Genomic DNA, 18636 nt, shown 5'->3' with positions numbered 1-18636 from the left:
GGGGTGAGCCATTTGGTTGGTTGATGGTGCATGGAGGGGACTGTAACCATGGCAATGTAACAATATATGAAAGGATGAAGGTGAAGCTAATATTCTCCATGTAAACTATCACATAATTCACAATAAAACATTTTAAAAAAACCGAACATGCTAAATATGGAAATTACCTTTAAAAACTCTGATCACGAGAAATTTCAGACGTATTAAGAGAGAATTACACGATACACTTTGATGTACCCAGAACACAGCTTCAATAATTATCCACCCACAGCCCAAACTACTTACAGCGCTTCTAGCACCACATCAAATGCTCATAAGCAAAGTTTAGACATTACAACATTTTGTCTATACATATTTCAGTGTATATACTTTCAAGATAAAGATTTCTTTTAAAACATAGTCATGGTACAATTTGCTCAAAAACATTGAACAATTATTTAATATCATGAAATGACAAGCCAATGTTAAAATATTTCACACTGTTTTGCCTTTTTTTTTTAAGTTTAAATCAGGATCCAATTAAACACCATGTACTGCAATTAGGCATGCTTAACTTCCCCGTATCTTCTCCCTGCTTTGCTCTTAAGTGATTTATTTAAAGAAACTGAAAGCATGCAATTTCAGCAGACACTTGGTTGCTGTTATTTGCTGCCACTGAGTTAACTCTGAGTCATGACGACATTAGGTTTGACTTCCTGGTCCTGCACTGTCCCATGTTTGAGCACATGCACTGGTGCTCTTTTCTCCTCTCTCCATAGTGCACGGTAAGTACTAGAGGTAGCCAAGTTCTCTGTCTGAAAAAAATATTCACACACTTTAAGATGGCAATAATAAAGTATATAACACAGCTGTCTTCATCCCCACAATGATAAATTTATCTGTTATCATCTTAATTTTTCACTCAGATTATTTAACCCAAACGTTAAGATTTTAAATGGAAATATTTAGAGCTAAAAGAGGAACTTATTAACAAAGTTGCAGGGTATATGGTCAACAAACAATCATTTGGGTGTCTATATGCCATCAATGAAAGGCAAGTCTGAAAGGGAAATTAATGGGAACAATTCCATTTACAATAACATCTAAAAGAATAAAATACTTATGAATAAATTTATCCAGGGATGTTAAAACTTTATACAATGAATATTATGCAGTATAGCTGAAAGGGAGTACAGACCATTTAAATAAGTAGAAAGATGTTCATGGCTTGGAAGACTTAATATTGTTAAAATCTCAATACTATGCAAAATGATGAATAAATTCAATGTGGGGGTGGTGGTTATATGCTATGGAGTCGGTTTTGAATCATAGCGACCCTGCATAGAATTTCTACGGCTGTAATCTTTACAGGAGCAGAAACTCTCATCTTTCTGACACAGAGAGGCTGCTAGAGTCCACCTGCTAACCTTGCAGTTACCAGTCCAACGCTTAACTCACTACACTACCAGAGATCCTTAAATTCAATGTAATCTCCATCAAAATTCCAACAACCTTCTGTACAGAAATGGAAAAACCAACCCTCAATTTTTTATGGACTGACAAGAGGCTCCAAATACTCGCAAGAAATGTTGAAAGGGAAGGGCAGAGGAGGAGGACTCACACCTCCTGCTTGTAAAGCATACTGTGTATACCAAAGGAGCTCTGGTAGCGTAGTGGTTACGAATCAGGCTGCTAATGTCATGGTCAGCAGTTTGAAACTACTAGTTGTTCTGTGGAAGAAAGATGAGGCTTTCTGCCCCCCTAAAAATTTACAGCCTTGGAAACCCTATATAGGGTCGCTATGAGTTGGGACCAACTCTACGGCACATAACAACAACAACTAACTATCAAGCTGGTGGGACCAACTCTACGGCACATAACAACAACAACTAACTATCAAGCTGGTAGTTCAAGTCCACCAGCCACTACTTGGAAACTCTATACAGAGTTGTTATGAGTCCGAACTGATTTGATGCCACTTTAAGAACAACACCACACATCTACAGTAATCAAAACAGCCCAGTATGGATGTAACAGACACAGACTAAAGTAATTGAACTGAGTGTCAAAAATAAATCCACATATCAAAGATCAACTGAATTTCTTTTTTTTTTTTATTGTGAAGGTTTAAATCACACATTTTACATTCTTCAAATCACACACATTTTGTTTCATCTCAGTGACTGCAATCCCATAATGTCACATCTCACTTCTTCTCTGGATTTCCTGTTTCCGTTTCTGTTCTGCCTTCAGCCTTCGGAGCTTTCTCCTTGGGAAAATGCTGCCCTTTTGCTCTCACATGACGAGTGTGAGGTATGCATACATCACTAGTGCTATGCCCCCCAATAGACCTGTCTACTGCTGAGCACTGAGCCACTGGGGTGAGCTCACTTCCAGACCTGAGGGATGACTAAGAGCCATAGTCTTATGCTTCCCACCCATCTCAATAAGATGACTGTTGGACCATTTTCTCTGTGCTGGTCTCTTCCTGTTCTGGAATTCCTATCACCTGTGAGCTGTTCCTCTTTACGGTGTTCCACAGAACTCTTTGGCTCTCTTTGGCTATTTTCATTCTTTTTTTTTGTCCTGATTGTTCTTCTAGTACACTTAAGCATTGAAAGATTTATCTACAAGCTCACTAATTTGGGCTTCTATTGCTTCAAATCTACTCCATTGCCCTTTGAATGTATTGTCCATTTCTGAACTCTGTATTTCTTCTGTATTTCTAATGGCAGGCTTTGAATAGTCTCAGACTTTGCATTTACTGTATCTGTTCTGTGGTATTTTCCTGAATTACTCTAAAGTTTATTCGTGTTCTCCTTGCTTTCCTCGCTCTTTCTGTCAATTGTTTGAAGGTACCGAAATATCATTCTTTTGAATTCTTTTTCAGTTAGTTCCATTACCTTTTCTTCCTCAGAAATGTTTTCTGCTTTTGTGTCTTGGTCATTTGTTTGAACCATTCCCTCTCGTTTCTTTGTGTGAGCTACAGTTGTCCGTTGTCTCTGGGGTATTGTGGGGTTGTCATATTTGTAATTAATAGATGACTGTATGTTGATGTGTTTTTAGGCTCTCACCAACTGGGTCCTGTGGGTGTAGTTAGAGAATGGAAGCATGTACACTGTTCTTGTTTGCTGTTTGTACACCTGAGTTTATGGTGGACTTGGCTGGTGTTGGCTGCTTTCTATCATCGATCAGGTAGTACAGGAGCTGGATACTGATGCAGAGGGTATGGCTATGGTGTGCTATAAGGGCATGATTGCTGTCTATTATCTGGTAGGAAAGAGAAAATCCCTCCCCTCCACATACAAGAAAACAAAAGAGAGTAAACAAGGAGATAACAATGAAAAGAAAAAAATAATAGCAGCAACCAGAAAAAAGAACACCTATAAAGACAAAAGAAGGATAGGTAACTGGAGCTATAGAAGAGAAAATGAAATGAAGAAGTAAAAAAAAAAAAAAAAGATATCAGAATACCCAAAAAGATAAATGAGGTCAAGGAAAATGGAACCATGGAAGAGCAAAATAAAAGAGGAAACAAAAGGAAGGAAGAACTTTGACAAAACAAAACAAAAGAAAACCAGAGAGGGACGGTGAAACAAACAAGAGAGAAGAGAGTAGTAAAGAAAGGTCAAAACGGAAATGAGAAACAGAGGAAAAGAGGAAAAACAAAAGCAGAGATAGAAAAGATAGGATTCAAGGGAATGGAAAGAGCCGAAGTAAGAGATGGAATAAACAAACAAAAACAATGAAACAATAAAGGAAAATACCAAACTCAAAAACAAAAACAGTGCAGTTGTACCCGGAGAGGAGAAAATTCTGGGGTGCTCCCGCAAGCCAAGGGCTCACGAGGTGGGTGTGGGAGGGATATGACAGCAGAGTCCCTGGCCCTAGATGGACTTCCTGTTGGTCTCTGTGTTATTTATGTTTAGGGCACTCAGTCAGGAAGCAGTTTGTTGAAGTCCTTGATGGAGCTGGTTTCAGTATCTGTTAAGGCCACAGAGCAGATGGGGGCAGGGTGACTGGTTCAATGCTGGCCTGATGGTTCTGCATCCACACAACCAAGTGGTGTATCCCAGCAGCCGGCCCCCACGTCACACTGCCATAGCTCCCAATCCCGTGGCTCTCAACAGTAGAGCAGGGTCAGTGCTGGGGATGGATAAAGGTAGAATCTGGCCATACCTCTGGTCACCAGGGACAAATAAAAGGAATCACACCTCTCTCATCACCTGTGTCAATCTGCTCTGTCAGGCCTGCTGATGTTGCTAATGCTGCTCACAGATGGTCACGCCCCATCCGGCCGGCAGCTCCCCAGTCAGTCTCCCTCTCTCGCCACCCCTGCTCAGTTTCTCCTCCTAGCAAGCACGCAATCCACTTTTCTAATTCCCTCTGAAGCTCAGGGTTTCAGAGTTTTCCTCTCTGTTTCTTTGTTGTAGAGGGTCCGTCTGGTGTGTCTTCCTCGTCTGCCATCTTTCCAAAAGGCAAGACTTGCAGTTTTTGATGCTGCTCTGTCTACCAGAACAAACTCAAGTTCTTCCCTTAAATAGATATGGTAGCTAATCAGTTAATCCTTGTTACTTGCAGTACTTATATAAACTCACCATCAACACTGAACTAGCTCTAAGGGTAGATACAGGTTTGATTCCTACAAGCCTCTACTTAGTACATTTTTAACTGACAAAATTGAAAAACTGACAAAATCTTATTGATTATGCAATGCTGATTAGTCAAGAGAAACCCATGGTCAACAACATCATAACTCATGCCTGAATTAAACTTATTTAACTCATGTTATTTTTTTCTGTAAGGCACATCACAGTCTTAGGGTCAGGAACAATAGACAATCCTTCAGCATTGCATTTGTTGTTTTTGTGAAGTGTCGTTGAGTCTGTTCTGACTCATAGCGAACCTGTATAGGGTTTTAAATCTCTGTCAGAGCTGAAATCATCATCTCTCTCCTGTGGAGCAGCTGGTGGGCTCGAACTGCTGCCCTGGCTTATGCTATGGAGCCACGATGTGAAGCCTTAGGCAGTGGGTCAGTATTGGCAAGTTCGGTGTCTTCTTTATATAATTACTGCAAATTTGTTGTTGTTGTTAAGCTACATTGAGTTGCTTCTGACTCATAGCAAGCCCGTATAATAGGGCTTCTGAGGAGCGGCTGGTAGATTCGAACTGCTGACCTTGCAGTTCAAAGTGATCTTGTTATCCAGTTTTGATCCTATAGCGCCACACTAAATAGAGGCTGCAAAATCCAGCAAAAATCACACAAATGCATAAACCGTGAAACTAAATAGCCCATGAGGAGGCTAGTTATGTGCAGTACAACAGGTAAACAAGCAGTGACCTTGGATGGGAAGGTGAGTGTCAGGTGATTCCAGCTTTCCTTGCTCTGCCTGCACAAGGGAAGGAAGCAGACACAGGAGACTGGTTCATTATTCAATAACCATTAAACCAGAATGTCTACACGGCAAAGTCAGTTTGAACCACAAGGTTAGCGGTTCAAGCTCACCAGCTGCTCCTCCGAAACCCTATACAGGGTCGCGATGGGCCAGAATCGACTCGATGGCACTTCACAACAACAAACCAGAATGTGATATATATCATAGGCCGTACATTGAAGAGATTGCAAAGACTAGTAAGAATTTTATCTTTTCCTATTGTTGTTGTTGTTGTGAAGTGCCATTGAGTCGAATCCGACCCATTGTGACCCTGTATAGGGTTTCCGAGGTGCAGCTGGTGAGCCTGAACCACTGGCCTTGTAGTTCAAATGACTTTGCAGTCTGACGCATGAGCCCACAGCGCTATAGCCAAGGATACATAAGCTATTTCATTAACAGTCTCAGAACAACTAATCCCCATGTAAGAAGATCTGAACACATCATTTGTACACACATCTAAATTCCTGTGTAACTGTTGTTGCTAAGTGCCAGTGATTAAGGTTCCGACTCATAGCGACCCTGTAAAGGGTTTCTGAGGAATGGCTGTTGAGTTTGAACTGCCAGCCTTACGGTTCAAGCCAATCTTATGGTCGAGTGCTTATCTTACAGCGCCATGCCAGGACTCCTCACGCCTGTTTTCCAAAGGGTAAGATAACCTCCTATCTTTTGGATAGACGATAAAGTTGCAAATCAGAGCTAAATCCCAGCTGGAGGCAAGCTCAGGAACTACGAGACAAAGGCATCATTTTCTTTGACTGATTATGTTTAAGAGATGCTTCCAGGTCTTTGAGGGAATATTCCTGGTTTGTAAAACTGGCAAAAGGATGTACAGCCTTTAAAAGGATTTACAGAATTTCAAAGAGGCAGAAAAATAAGTAATCTGACAAGTTTTCTATAGAAAAGCGAGAAGGGCAAGTCTTTCTTTTGGCTCAACAGGGAGAATTAAGGAGACTCTTTGTGTCTTTTTTCTCCTTTGTAGTTGCACATCCAGTGTCAAGTACTGTGAGTACTGACTTTGGGGTTAAAAAAACAATTTTTAACCCCCAAAAGTTAAAAAGTCAGTAGGCAAATTCAAAGAATCAACAAATAGTGAGGGCTGCCAGTGTGTTTCCAAGATGCAAAAAACATGACCAGAATAAGAGCAGGCAAAAGGAGGCTAAAGCGGCCACAGTCCAGACATCTCACAAGGCAAAATACTCACTTCCAAGCCCCTAGGCCTGCTTGCCATCCATCTGCAAACATCAGTGCCAAATTCAACACCTTCATGATGGCTTCTTTAACAAAGCTAACCTAGAAATGAAAATTATGGTATAATAACGCTTTACATCATGTTTTGGACATCAACACTTTTTACTCAATTTAAACAAGTCACAGAAAAAAGTCATGAGACCAATGAATGCTTTCTATGTATAAAACAAGGTGCTAGTCTCAGAAAACAGCAATCTGACCCAGACGCTGATGGCACCCACCATAGAGGCATTATAAGCATCATACAAGCAACCAGGCACACTACCATTTCTTGGAACACACATTAAAATTCACCTACAAAATGGGTCAAGTAATTCTAATGGATATATTTAATTCCATATAGTCACCCTAAACTGTACCCACTTTCTGACTACAGCACTGTTACTCCAGAACTATAGGCAGGATGCACCAATGAACACAAGTGTAAAGCAGGGTGAGTAAGGTGGGCACGCCCATGGCCGCTACACAGTTTCTATGGTGTCTCCTAAACAGACTTTCCAGGAGCGTGGAAAGTATATCATTCCTTAAATTCATTATAGGACATTCTGCAAAATAGGAGCTTAATAATATAAAATTCCAAATCAGATAAGCCTGACTCAGTAGGCATGTTTCCAAGAGGCGTCTGATGTACCTTTTCTCTTAGCAGACATCGATCATGGATGGTAGACAAGTATCTATAGTGAATTTTAATCAACTGATCTAAATCCTTGGCTTCCTCGACTTGATGTTGGAACTCCAGCCCTGTGCTGTGAAGAATCTTTGAAGAGAAAGAGGAAAAGGTTAGTGAGCAGACTTCTCTAGGGGCTTGTGAGCTGCATAAAGAACTTTTTACCAACCTCTTCCACTCCTCTCAAATTCTTCCTTCAACTGCTATAAAGTGCTATTTTTAAAGGCTGACTTTGTAGTGCCTTTAAAACTTTGTTGGGATCAATCCATTAGGACACCCACTTCCATAAGTGATGAATACTTTACTTTGGACTAATAGACTATTCTTGAGGTGGGTATGGGGAAGGGGTAGGTAAAGGGTAAGTAAAATGAACTGTATATAAACACATGGAAGAACCCGATCAAAACAAACAAACAAACAAAAACACATCTCTGGTAGATCTGTTGTAAATGTTCACGGTCGGTTTGACCCGCAAGGCCAGTGGTTCAACTTTACCAGCTGCTTTTCGGAAACCCGATACAGAGTTACTATGAGTCGGAATCGACTCAATGGCACTTAACAACAACACAATACAGTGAGTTGCAGTTTGTAAGTTCCATTTTTTTTTTTTTTAATATATATTATCAGCCTTTCTTTAAAGGAAGCATGGTGGAGTTTGGAAAATAAAAAAAATCGTACAGCTCTACCACTGGTGCACAGCCGTGAAGGGCTGAAGCTGGCTCTCCGAAGACCACCACCACACTATGGGACTGAGAGGAGTACCCTGCTGCCTTCATCAAGTCCAAAACTCAGGCTTCCAAGCTCATCTCATCCAAACAAGAGTGGTTTTAGAACTTACATACCACAATGACTACAAATCAGATTTGTTTCTAGAAACAATACTTAAACCCCAAAGAGCACTGTGCTCCAATAAACACTGCTACTGGTTAGATCTTTCAACGACTCTTTTAGAACTTCCTCTAGATCTGGTTTTGAGATATATTAAGAAAACTGGTTTTGTTTACTTTGTAGTTACTCCTTGTTTTTAAGAAAGGCAAACGTATATAATCTGGCTGCATCTTCTTTCTATTTCACACATAGAGAGCCTAAGAGATTTTGGCTGTTTTGAAAACCGGAGTTATTTTGAAAGCGTAGCTCTGTTACCACTGATGAAATTGAAAGGGATTCTACAGATTATGCAGCAAGTTCTAAAGGTAATTCCAAAAGAGGTGTTCTGATAGTGCTCACCCACAGGGGAGACTACATACGAGGACAGAGGTCTTTTGGATATACATTTGGATAGGTCTGAAAAACATTCCCTGTGGCTGTCATGATACTTTAGAATTAAAGTTGTTATGTGTCCTGTTTTTTGCATTTACATAGTTTGTAAGCATTCCCTGGGATCCTCTGCATTTACAAATATACTTGTAAGTAATTCTCCGTAACTAACTGTCCCTAAGGCACCAGCAGAGGCAGTGTGAAGATACAAACCCTGGTCATGATGTAGTTGTGCAAGCTGTTCACAAAATGCATGAGCTTCACTCTTAAGAGAAACATCCGATGAATCTGCTGTCGTACAGATTCCTTCTGTGGTCCAAACGGCGCATTCCTGTCTTGTTCACGTGAAAGTCCTTCTTTCAGTTGTGGTTTTTCCGAAGCGCTAACCAGCTCTACGAAAGATTGAAAGAACCTCTTTCAAAGGACGCCACCTTTCCCACTAGAAATGAAGGAGCGTTCTGAAGGCAGTGGCCACTCTGCCAAAGGCAGCTCAGGGATCCCAAAGCCTATGTTTTTGAAAAGTTCTCCATATCACATCACAACTGTCATTTAAAGTGTAAATGCTAAGTCCTATTAACTTGACATTTAAAAACTTTATAGATCCTAAGAAGAATGTTTATTCTGGCTAAATTTTTAATCAACTTCAGATGGACTGAACACATCATTTCTAAGCATTTCACTAGAAGACATTAATATTGACATTTGTAAAGCTGTTGCTACAAAGGCAGGTTATGTTGGCTTTTGTGTGCATATAAAAAATGATCCAATCACTCCCACTCCGTCGGTACACAGGGTTGACAGGTATGGGCAACTCAGACATTGTCTACCCATAATGGGGGCAGGGGGCTATAAAGGCAAGTAGTGACTGGCTTACAAGCTTTCAAGAGGGAGTCTAGCTCCAGACAGGGCAGGGGTAGGTAGAACCTCCACTGAATGATTTCCAATCTGTTGGGACCGGGCTGGTGAAAGGAAATGGGGATAAGACTCTTGTGGTACAATAGTGAATAATTGCCATCAGGACTGATTGTGAGGGTAGGAAATATACAGGTAGATGTTTTTTGAAAAAAGGAGCGGAGTGATTGATTTTGCAGCCCAGGAGCAGAGGTCCATGAGACTATCAAGTGAGAAGAGCGGAAAGTGTGACCCTACCAAGAGAGGCAGTGACGCCAGGGATGGAGACAGAGATGATGGCATGGACAGATGGAGTAGCTGGGACACTGGACTCAGGGAGGGAGAGGGGCTGTGTGCTGATAGCCGGGGGCCGGGCCTGTGGGGTGTACCCTTTGGTTATTTGATAATGCATGGAGGGGGTTGTAATCATTGCAATGAAATGAAATACAAAAGGATGAATGTAAAACTGATGTTCTCCCATGTAAACCTACATAATTCACACACACACAAAAAGGTTCCGAGACTACAAAACTCTTTTCAGGACTAAAATGAAATTATAATTTCATCTTTAAAAAACTTACCACCAAATAGTAAAACATCCAGACTATATTTAGCCCACTTGATTTGCAATAAAAGAAGGAACACCTGATTGTAAATTTTTTGACATTCCAAACTTATAACAATGTCCACAGGCCATGGCACCTGTGAAAACAAAACAACAACAAAAGAGAACCGGATGATTAGAATGGAAGGTCATCTACAACACGTATGTTTTAATTTTCTTAGAAAACGTACTTAGTAAACATTTCAGCACATACCTTGTAGCTCAGGGTCAGACCATCTAACATATGAACAGGAAGTTTCTTCTTGGCTGTGTCAACATTTTCAAAAGATATAGACAGACTAAATAAAGAAATTTTAGTTTTAGCCTGTGAAAATTACTGTGTTCATATAAAAATTTTCTCTTAAGAAAATTAGCATTTAAAAATTTTATATAGTGTCTACAAAAGACAGTGTGATTTAATAAGAGAAATATAACTATTCTAATAAATATAAATACATTTTTAGCATATATCACACAATAGAAATTTGGTTTTAGAAACAAGAAATGGGAGGAAACTTCAAAACAATAGGTTTAGCTGTAAGAGTTGTCAAGTTCCACCGAGTCAGTTCTGACTCACAGCGACCAAGGAGCAGATGGTGGGAGTGAACCGCCAATTTTGTGGTTAGCAGTCCAGTGCTTATCCTAAGGTGCCACACCAGCCATAAGAAAAAAGATACTTAACAATAATAATAAGTTAATTAGAAAAAAGGACAAAGTCAGGGAAGAAGACAGATGGCGATAGGCTGGTAGGTTAATTCTTGTAAATTTCAAGCACTATGCTCAGAAAATTGACCTTCTATTGCAAGGTCTTTGCTCAGGTTTGAGAAGAGGAGTGAGTGCTCAGAGTCGGAGGCAAACTTGTCTGAGCAAGTTGGGGATAGGAGTCTGTCTCTACAGCAAAGATGACATACACTGTGTTATCCATTTATCCTTACATTACTTTGATTCTCAAAAAACAGATTCCCAAAAGAAAGCAAGCAACTAACAGAGTTCCTGGAAATGTACATGTGCAGGTGCCACATGGGAGCTTAGATCCCAATAGTGGTGATGCCTAGATGCACACATACTATGTTGTTATTGTTATGTACTATGGAGTCAGTTCCAACTCATAGCGACCCAGCATATGGTTTCTGAGGCTGTAAATCTTTACTGGAGCAGAAAGCCTCATTTTTCTCCCGTGGAACAACTGGTAGTTTCAAACTGCTGTTCCTGAGGTTAGCAACCTGATTCGTAACCACTACACTACCAGAGCTCCTTAGATGCATACTATTTTGCTGTTGTTAAGTGCCGTCGAGTCGATTCCGAACCATAGCAACCCTCTAGAGGGTTTCCAAGGAGTGACCAGTGAGCTTGAATCACAAACCTTGCAGTTCAAACTGACTTTACAGTCTGGAGCATTAACCCACAGCACCACATCAGGACTCCAGATGCATACTATGGACGTTTTAAAATACAAGGGATAGGGGGTAGTGGTTAGCCTTCAAGTCTGAGATGTAAACGGCATATGGGAATAATCCTTCCATGTCAAAAATATTTTGGCTTATAACAGACTGCTAAATCTAAACTTACTCAATGCTTAATAGGAATGGACTAAATGCCTTAATTACTCATCAAGTGCCACATTGGTGGTGGAGTTGGTTCCGACCCATAGTGACCCTGTACAGGGTTTCTGAGGCTGTAAATCTTTACTGGAGCAGAAAGCTTCATCTTTATCCCATCGAACTGCTGGTAGTTTCAAACTGCTAACCTTGAGGTTCGCAGCCTGGCTTGTAACCACTATGCTACCAGAGCTCCTTAGCACCATACTAAGCATGGTGGTATGTGCTTGATCCCTTCTCCTTTTAGAGTTCACAGCTCAGTGCAAACAAATGGTCTCATCCTATTAGATAAAGTAGGGCTAGGCCGAACTATGTGACAGGGCAGGACACTGCTGGTTCACCAGAATGGAAGTGCACTACAAAGGGTCTTCAAAACGTTCATGAAAATGTGCATCATGCAATCTTGCAATAACAGCAATCTACGGGTAGATACAGTCTCAGACACACAGCTGAATGGATAGGAGAGGGAGACTACAAGTGTATACATAAAGATATATAAAGGTCTGACAGGATATTTGGACATGGGTATTTTGCTGTAAGCATATCTATGAATGTGGTGGAACATAAAGGGGGTAAAATTATGAAAACTTCTTACGAAACACCTAGCTGGGCCTGGGGGCTCAGGACCATAGTCTCAGGGAACACCACAGTCAACTGACATAACACAGTCCACAAAGACAGTGTTCTACATCCTACTTTTTTGAGTAGCGTCTAGGATCTTAAATGCTCATGAGTGGCCATCTATTGGTCCTTTCCTGTGTGGAGGAAAGAAGAGTGATGAAAATTGAACATGCTTGGAATCACCTGGTCCAATGGACTAAAGGAGCACATACACATCAGTCTCCACGGCCCTGGGAACAGAAGAACTAGATGCTGTTGTTTGCTGTCGAGATGGTTCCGACTCAAAGAGACCCTGTATAGGGCTTCTGAGGAGCGCCTGCTGAGCTCGGACCACTGACCTTGTAGTTCAAACCAACCTTGTAGTCCAGGGCATTAACTCACAACGCCACATCAGGACTCTGAAGAACTAGATTGTGCCCAGATATTCCTACCAACTGTTCTGAGAGGGATCACATTAGAATGTACTAGATAGAAAATGTGCAACAAAGCTCAAAATTATATTAAAAAAAAGCCTAGGCTTACTGGTCAGAGAGAGACTAGAGGAACCCAAGACTGTGGTCCTTGGTCACTCTCTAGAACTCACTCATGGGTCAGTTAGTGGCCAACCAGAAAGAAGACTGACATATAGGGGGGACAAAAATACTAGTGAGGTATGCACTCCAGGGAATGTTCAACTATTCAAGACCAAAAGGGCAGCATTTCCTTAAGGACAAAATTCAGAGGGGTTGGAAAAAAAGTTGAATGAACACAAGAATCATAGGATGGAAGTAGGATAACTGATGCTAGCTACGTGGAGAGGATTCAATCATTGAACTGAAACAGTGTATGATTGGTTGTACAGAAAACTGATGATTAGCTCTGTAAACCTTCACTCAGTTCACAGTAAAAAGTTAAAAAACATGTACATTATGAAAAAAACTATGTCTGCATTTTCTTTCTTGTGCATCAAAAGAAACTCATATTAACTTGTTATAATATTCTGAACATGATGTAGTTTGAGGCACTAAGGATAAGACATCAGTTTGAAAACAGTCCCTGTCATAGCAAGGTGAATTCTGCTAAAATTGAAGTTAGAACTATCATCAAATTTATGGTGAAGTCTGAATGGAAGAATGATGCTTTATGAAAAATCTGTAGAGACAATGACTCAAAGAAACCAGCAATGTACAAATGGACAGCAACTCATTTTAAGACACTAAGACCTGCGGACCACACGTATCAGTTTGTGAGGAAAACTTCACCTCGTTCATGTCCTGAATGGAAGACCGACAATTATCAGCAGAAACAACAGCTACTACCACAGACATCTCAAGAGGTAGAGGACACAATTCTGACCGAAAAATTAAAAAGTTCAGCAAACTTTCTGTAAGATGTGTGCCAAAACTGTTGCACCTAGATTAATAGCAGACAAGAAGAGAACTTTCCATGGAAATTTTAAAACAACTGGGATGAAGATCCGGAAGCATTTCTTTAAAGAATCGTGTCAGGAGCTGAAATACAGCGTTACCAGTACAGTCTAGAAGATAAAGCACAATCAAAGCAATGGCTACCAAGAGGCACAAGAAGCCCAGACTGAGAAAGGCTATCATGGAGACAGGTTTTGGGAAGCTCAAAGCATTTTGTTGGTTGAATTTCTGAAGGATCAAAGAACAGTAACAACTGCTCATTATGAAGGTGTTTTGAGAAAGTGACCCACAGCTTCACCAGAAACATACCTGGGATAAACTTCCCCAGCGAGGTGAGAACGTCCCTGCTGACCCCTATCCTAAAATAGCAGCAGGTCTGTGGGAAATCCTAGGCATCCACTTTATGGTCCTGATTTGGTGTCTTCTAACTTCCTTTTGTTTCCCAAAGTTAAACCGATCTTTAAGGGCACCCATTTTTCTTTAGTTAGTAATGTACCCAGGCTACACTGACACACAGTTAAGATCACAGGACCCTCAGTTTATCAGAGAAGGCCTAAATGGCTGAATTCATCACTTATGAAAGTTAGCTTGAACTGGATGGAGAGTATGTTGAGAAATAAAGTTTATAGTTTTAGTCTTTTAATTCCATTTCTCAATGAACATTTTGTAGGGTCCTTTTATAGCTGGGGGAGTCACACACATATAGGCTCTGAAAAAGAAGGACAAAGTGCTTAAGGAAACCAGGAATGTTGCAAAATTTGGCAAATTTAATATGGTAGGAGAGGAAAATTATAAATATGTCTATGTGCATATATAAGAAATGAGGCTGAGAGATGGAGTTTGAGAGAAAAAGGTTTCTGTTCTGTTAAAAGCTGCTTAGTTCATCTGTTATAAGAAACCATTGAGGCATCTGAACATGGGATGGTGGGATGTAATTTCTGCTTTTCAAAAAGCACTCTGAGGGAGCTCAGGGTGTGTGTGTGTGTGCGTGTGTGCGTGTGAAGAGTAAAGGAGAAAAGCTGAGAGACAGTATGGATGCTCCTGGAACAGACTGGGTCTGAGATGAGCTTTTGAGAGAGATTGAGAAGTAGGAAGCATTAGTGAGGAGTAAGAATGATACAACTTGGCAGTCAATTATGTGTGGGAGGCAAGAAGGAGGAAGGCAACTGGGATAATACCCAGGACAAAGAACAGCGCCAACCAATAGAAGAAGTCGAAGGTGGCTCTGGATGAGAAACTGACAAGCCCCATTAGTATATGGGGTGTTAAGAATACAGCCATGATATACTACATCAGTGGAATAAATGAAAAGAACCACATGATCACCTCTATTGAATCAGAAAAGCATTTGGTAAGTTCAACAACCTTTCTGAAACACTCTAAAGAACACTGGGATAGAAGGTAAATTACCCAATATGAATCAGGGCGTGTATGAAAATTCAGCAACCACCATCATACTGAATGCAGAAAGACTGAGAACTTTCCCTCTGGAATCCACAATAAGAGAAGAGTGCTTGCTCTTATCATTTCTATTCAAAATTATATTAGAATTCTTAGCCAGAGCACTAAGAAATAAAAGGACTCTACTAAGAAAAGAACAATTCAAACTATCTTTATTTGTGGGTAATATAATCCTATTGCTGTTAGGTGACATCCGGTTGGTTCTGACTCATAGTGACCCTGTGCACAACAGAAGGAGACACTGTAGGGTCCCACACCGTCCTCACAATTGGCATTTTTGAGCCCACTGCTGCTTCCAACATGTCAATCCATCTCCTTAGGGGTCTTTCTTCCCCCGCTGACTCTCCATTTTACCAAGCATAGTGTCCTTTTCCAGGGACTGGTACCTCCTGGTAATATATCCGAAGCATGAGAGACGAAGTCTCACCATCCTGGCTTCTAAGAAGCACTTTGGCTGTACTTCTAGCACAAATTTGTTTGTTCTTTCAATATTCTCCATCACCAAAATTCAAATGCATGCATTTTTCTATGGTCTTCCTTAGTCACTGTCCAATGTTCACATGCATGTAAGGTGATTGAAAACATCATGGCTTGAGTCAGGCCCACCTTAGTTTTCAAACTAAAATCTTTGATATTGAGCACTTTAGAGAAGTCTTTTGCAGCATATTTGCCTAATGCAATAAGTACATTGTTTGATTTTTTGATGGCTGCTTCCATGAGTGTTGATAATGGATCCATCTGGTGAGGTCTATCTGTATAGTCCTCTTTTTTTTATGTTGTCTAAAAAAGTCATTGGTCTTGAAAAATTTTATATGATCTCCAGCATCATTTCTATCACCAAAGCCATCCTTCCTCTTTGTTTCCAACCTTTGCATTCCAATCACCAGTAATGATCAATCCATCTTGATTGCATGTTTGATCAATTTCAGACTGAAGAAGTTGGTAGAATTCTTCAATTTCATCATCACTGGCTTTAGTGGTTGGTGTGTAAATTTCAGTAACAGTAGTATTAACTACTGTTAAAGGTGTAACATATCATCCCTACCATAGAGAACCTTGTACTTTGAAACAGATCTTTGAAATGTTCTTTTTGATGGTGAGTAAGATGCCACCATTCTGCTCCAATTTGTTATTCTTGGCATAGAAAACCATGTAACTATCAAATTCAAAATGGCCAGAGCAATCCATTTCAGTTCACTATCAACACTCTTGGAAGCAGCAGTCAAGAAATCCAACAATATATTGCATTAGGCAACTCTGTTGCACAAGACCTTTTTAAAGTGTTGAAGAGCAAAGATGTCAGCTTGAGGACCAAGGTGTGCCTGACCCAAGTCATGGTATTTTCAATAACCTCCTATGCATGCGAAAGCTGGACCGTGAATAAGGAAGATTGTATAAGAATTGATGCATTTGAGTTATGGTATTGGAGGAGAATATTGAAAGTGCCATGTGCTGCCAAAAGAACCAACAGATCCATTTTGGAAGTAGTATAGCCAGAGTAATCCTTGGAGGCCAAGATGGCCAAACTTCGTCTCTCATACTTCGGACATATTGTTAGGAGGGACCAGTTGCAGAGAAGGATCTCATGTTTAGTAAGGTGCAGGGTCAGAGAAAGAGGAAGACCCCAGCGAGATGGATTGGCCAAGTGGCAGCATTAATGGACTCAAGCATAGCAACAATAGTGAGGTTGGCCCAGGAATAGGCAGTGTTTCATGCTGTTGTGCATAAGGTCACTACGGGTAGGTACCGACTTGATGGCACCTAACAACAACAACAATGCCTAGGATAGTGACCTTTATGCATTCCATTTCATTTTTGACAACTTCCAGTATTCCTAGATTCATAATTCATACATTCCAGGGTCTGATTACTAATGGATGCCTGAAGCTGTTTCTTCTCATTTGAGTTGTGCCCCATTAGCAAATGAAGGTCCTGAAAGCTTTGCTCACTTCCCGTCATTAGGTCAACTCTACTTTAAGGAGGCAGCTCTTCCCCAGCCGTATTTTTGAATGCCTTCCACAACCTGAGGGGCTCAGCTTCTGGCACTGTATCGGATAACGTTCTGCTGTAATTCATAAGGTTTTCAGAGGCTAAACTTTCAGAAGTAGTCTGCCTCTGCTTCTTAGTCTGGTGTTGAAAGCACTGCGAGATTTTTTTCTAGCATCACAGTAAAATGCAAGCCACCAAAGTGTGACAAACTGACAGAGTGGTGAGATACAGTCCTAAATATAGAAAATCTAGAAGCCACAAGAAAATTACTGGAGTGAATAGGAATTTAATAAAGTTGCCAGGTACAAGGTCAACAAACAAAACTCATTACATTTCTATATACCAGAAATTTACAATAGTACCTAAGAGAGTAAAGTTCCTAGGAGTACATCTAACTAGGAGTGTTATAAAACTGGCACGGGTCAGTGTCTGATTTCTTCTGACTTCACAAGTAGGAAGAGGAATCAAAGTCAGTGTCAGTCTAGACTGATCCTATGAGGAGATCAGACCTGCCTCCACCCTCCAACCTTCTGTAGCAGTTTTGACACCATCCACCTCTATTTCTCTGCTGGGTTTGATAACTCACTGCCATGGCTATGAACACAGAACTCATAGACCACCGATTATGGGATTTGCCAGGGAGGGGAACAGGTTACAATTTAGGATCAGACATGTTCAGGATACAGTTCTTGGGTTAGCAGTGCCTCTTGTCAATTGTGCCTGCAGGCAGGCCTTTGATTGGTCCTTGGCAACTCAGCTAGTTGGCCACTTGGCCTCTGTCCTGCTCGGGTGATGTTGCAAAGCTTCTGTGCTGTTGTCGACAAATGCCCAAAGAGCATTCCACTCCGCTGTGAGCTTCAGCCCAAAGGTACTCGGCTGTGGCTCTGTGGGTCAACAAATCTAGCTTCCCTGATTAAGTGCACAGAGGCAATCCACTCTACCAGAGAGCCTCCTTCCTGGAAGGCCTCCGTGGACACGGAAGCCCACCTCTCTGTCTCGTGTTACTGGTGCTGCTACCTCTGTTGGAGCCCCTTCTGTACCACTCCTTTGGTGTTCCTGCAGCCTGTCTCCTAGATTAAGGAGGTTCAGCACACAGGGATCTTGGTCCAAAGGATGCACTTCACTGCTGCCTCTTCTTTCTCATGGTGGTGAGCTCACCTTTCTGGTTTCTGAGATGGTTCATTTATTTAACCTAGAAGGATGGAAAAACCAGCTAATCCCCACATTAGAGTTCCATGAAACCTCTTTGCACAGTTCCACCTGGTCATTTGATGGGAATTACAAAGACTATGGCTAGAAAAACCATATCAACCCATTCACTGCACTACAGATGTAAAAGACTCATACAACAGATGCTGTAAGACACTGTGGAAAGAGTTTACAGGAGACCAAAATAACTGGAAAGACTTTTCAAGTTGATGGATAGAAGGCTTACTATTGGATGTCAATATTAACCAAAGTGACCTATAGAATCAACACA

At 40.9% G+C, this 18636-nt stretch overlaps 1 protein-coding gene across 1 annotated transcript in view; it reads right to left on the bottom strand.

Annotated features, from left to right (window-relative positions):
* Window positions 1–18636, bottom strand: part of TUBGCP5 (tubulin, gamma complex associated protein 5) — a 94687-nt gene that overhangs the window by 4350 nt on the left and 71701 nt on the right. Inside the window, exons 17-21 of the mRNA XM_006861869.1 lie at window positions 10296–10380; window positions 10059–10179; window positions 8800–8978; window positions 7294–7419; window positions 6616–6704 (exon numbers count right to left, since the gene is read on the bottom strand). Coding sequence (XP_006861931.1) covers window positions 6616–6704; window positions 7294–7419; window positions 8800–8978; window positions 10059–10179; window positions 10296–10380 — 600 coding nt within the window. The remainder of the gene's footprint in view (window positions 1–6615; window positions 6705–7293; window positions 7420–8799; window positions 8979–10058; window positions 10180–10295; window positions 10381–18636) is intronic.

Source organism: Chrysochloris asiatica, unplaced genomic scaffold (genome assembly GCF_000296735.1).
Source record: "Chrysochloris asiatica unplaced genomic scaffold, ChrAsi1.0 scaffold00044, whole genome shotgun sequence".
NCBI classification, from domain to species: Eukaryota; Metazoa; Chordata; class Mammalia; order Afrosoricida; family Chrysochloridae; genus Chrysochloris; species Chrysochloris asiatica.
Note: the sequence above shows the minus strand (reverse complement) of the source record. Positions and strands in the feature narration are given on the sequence as shown.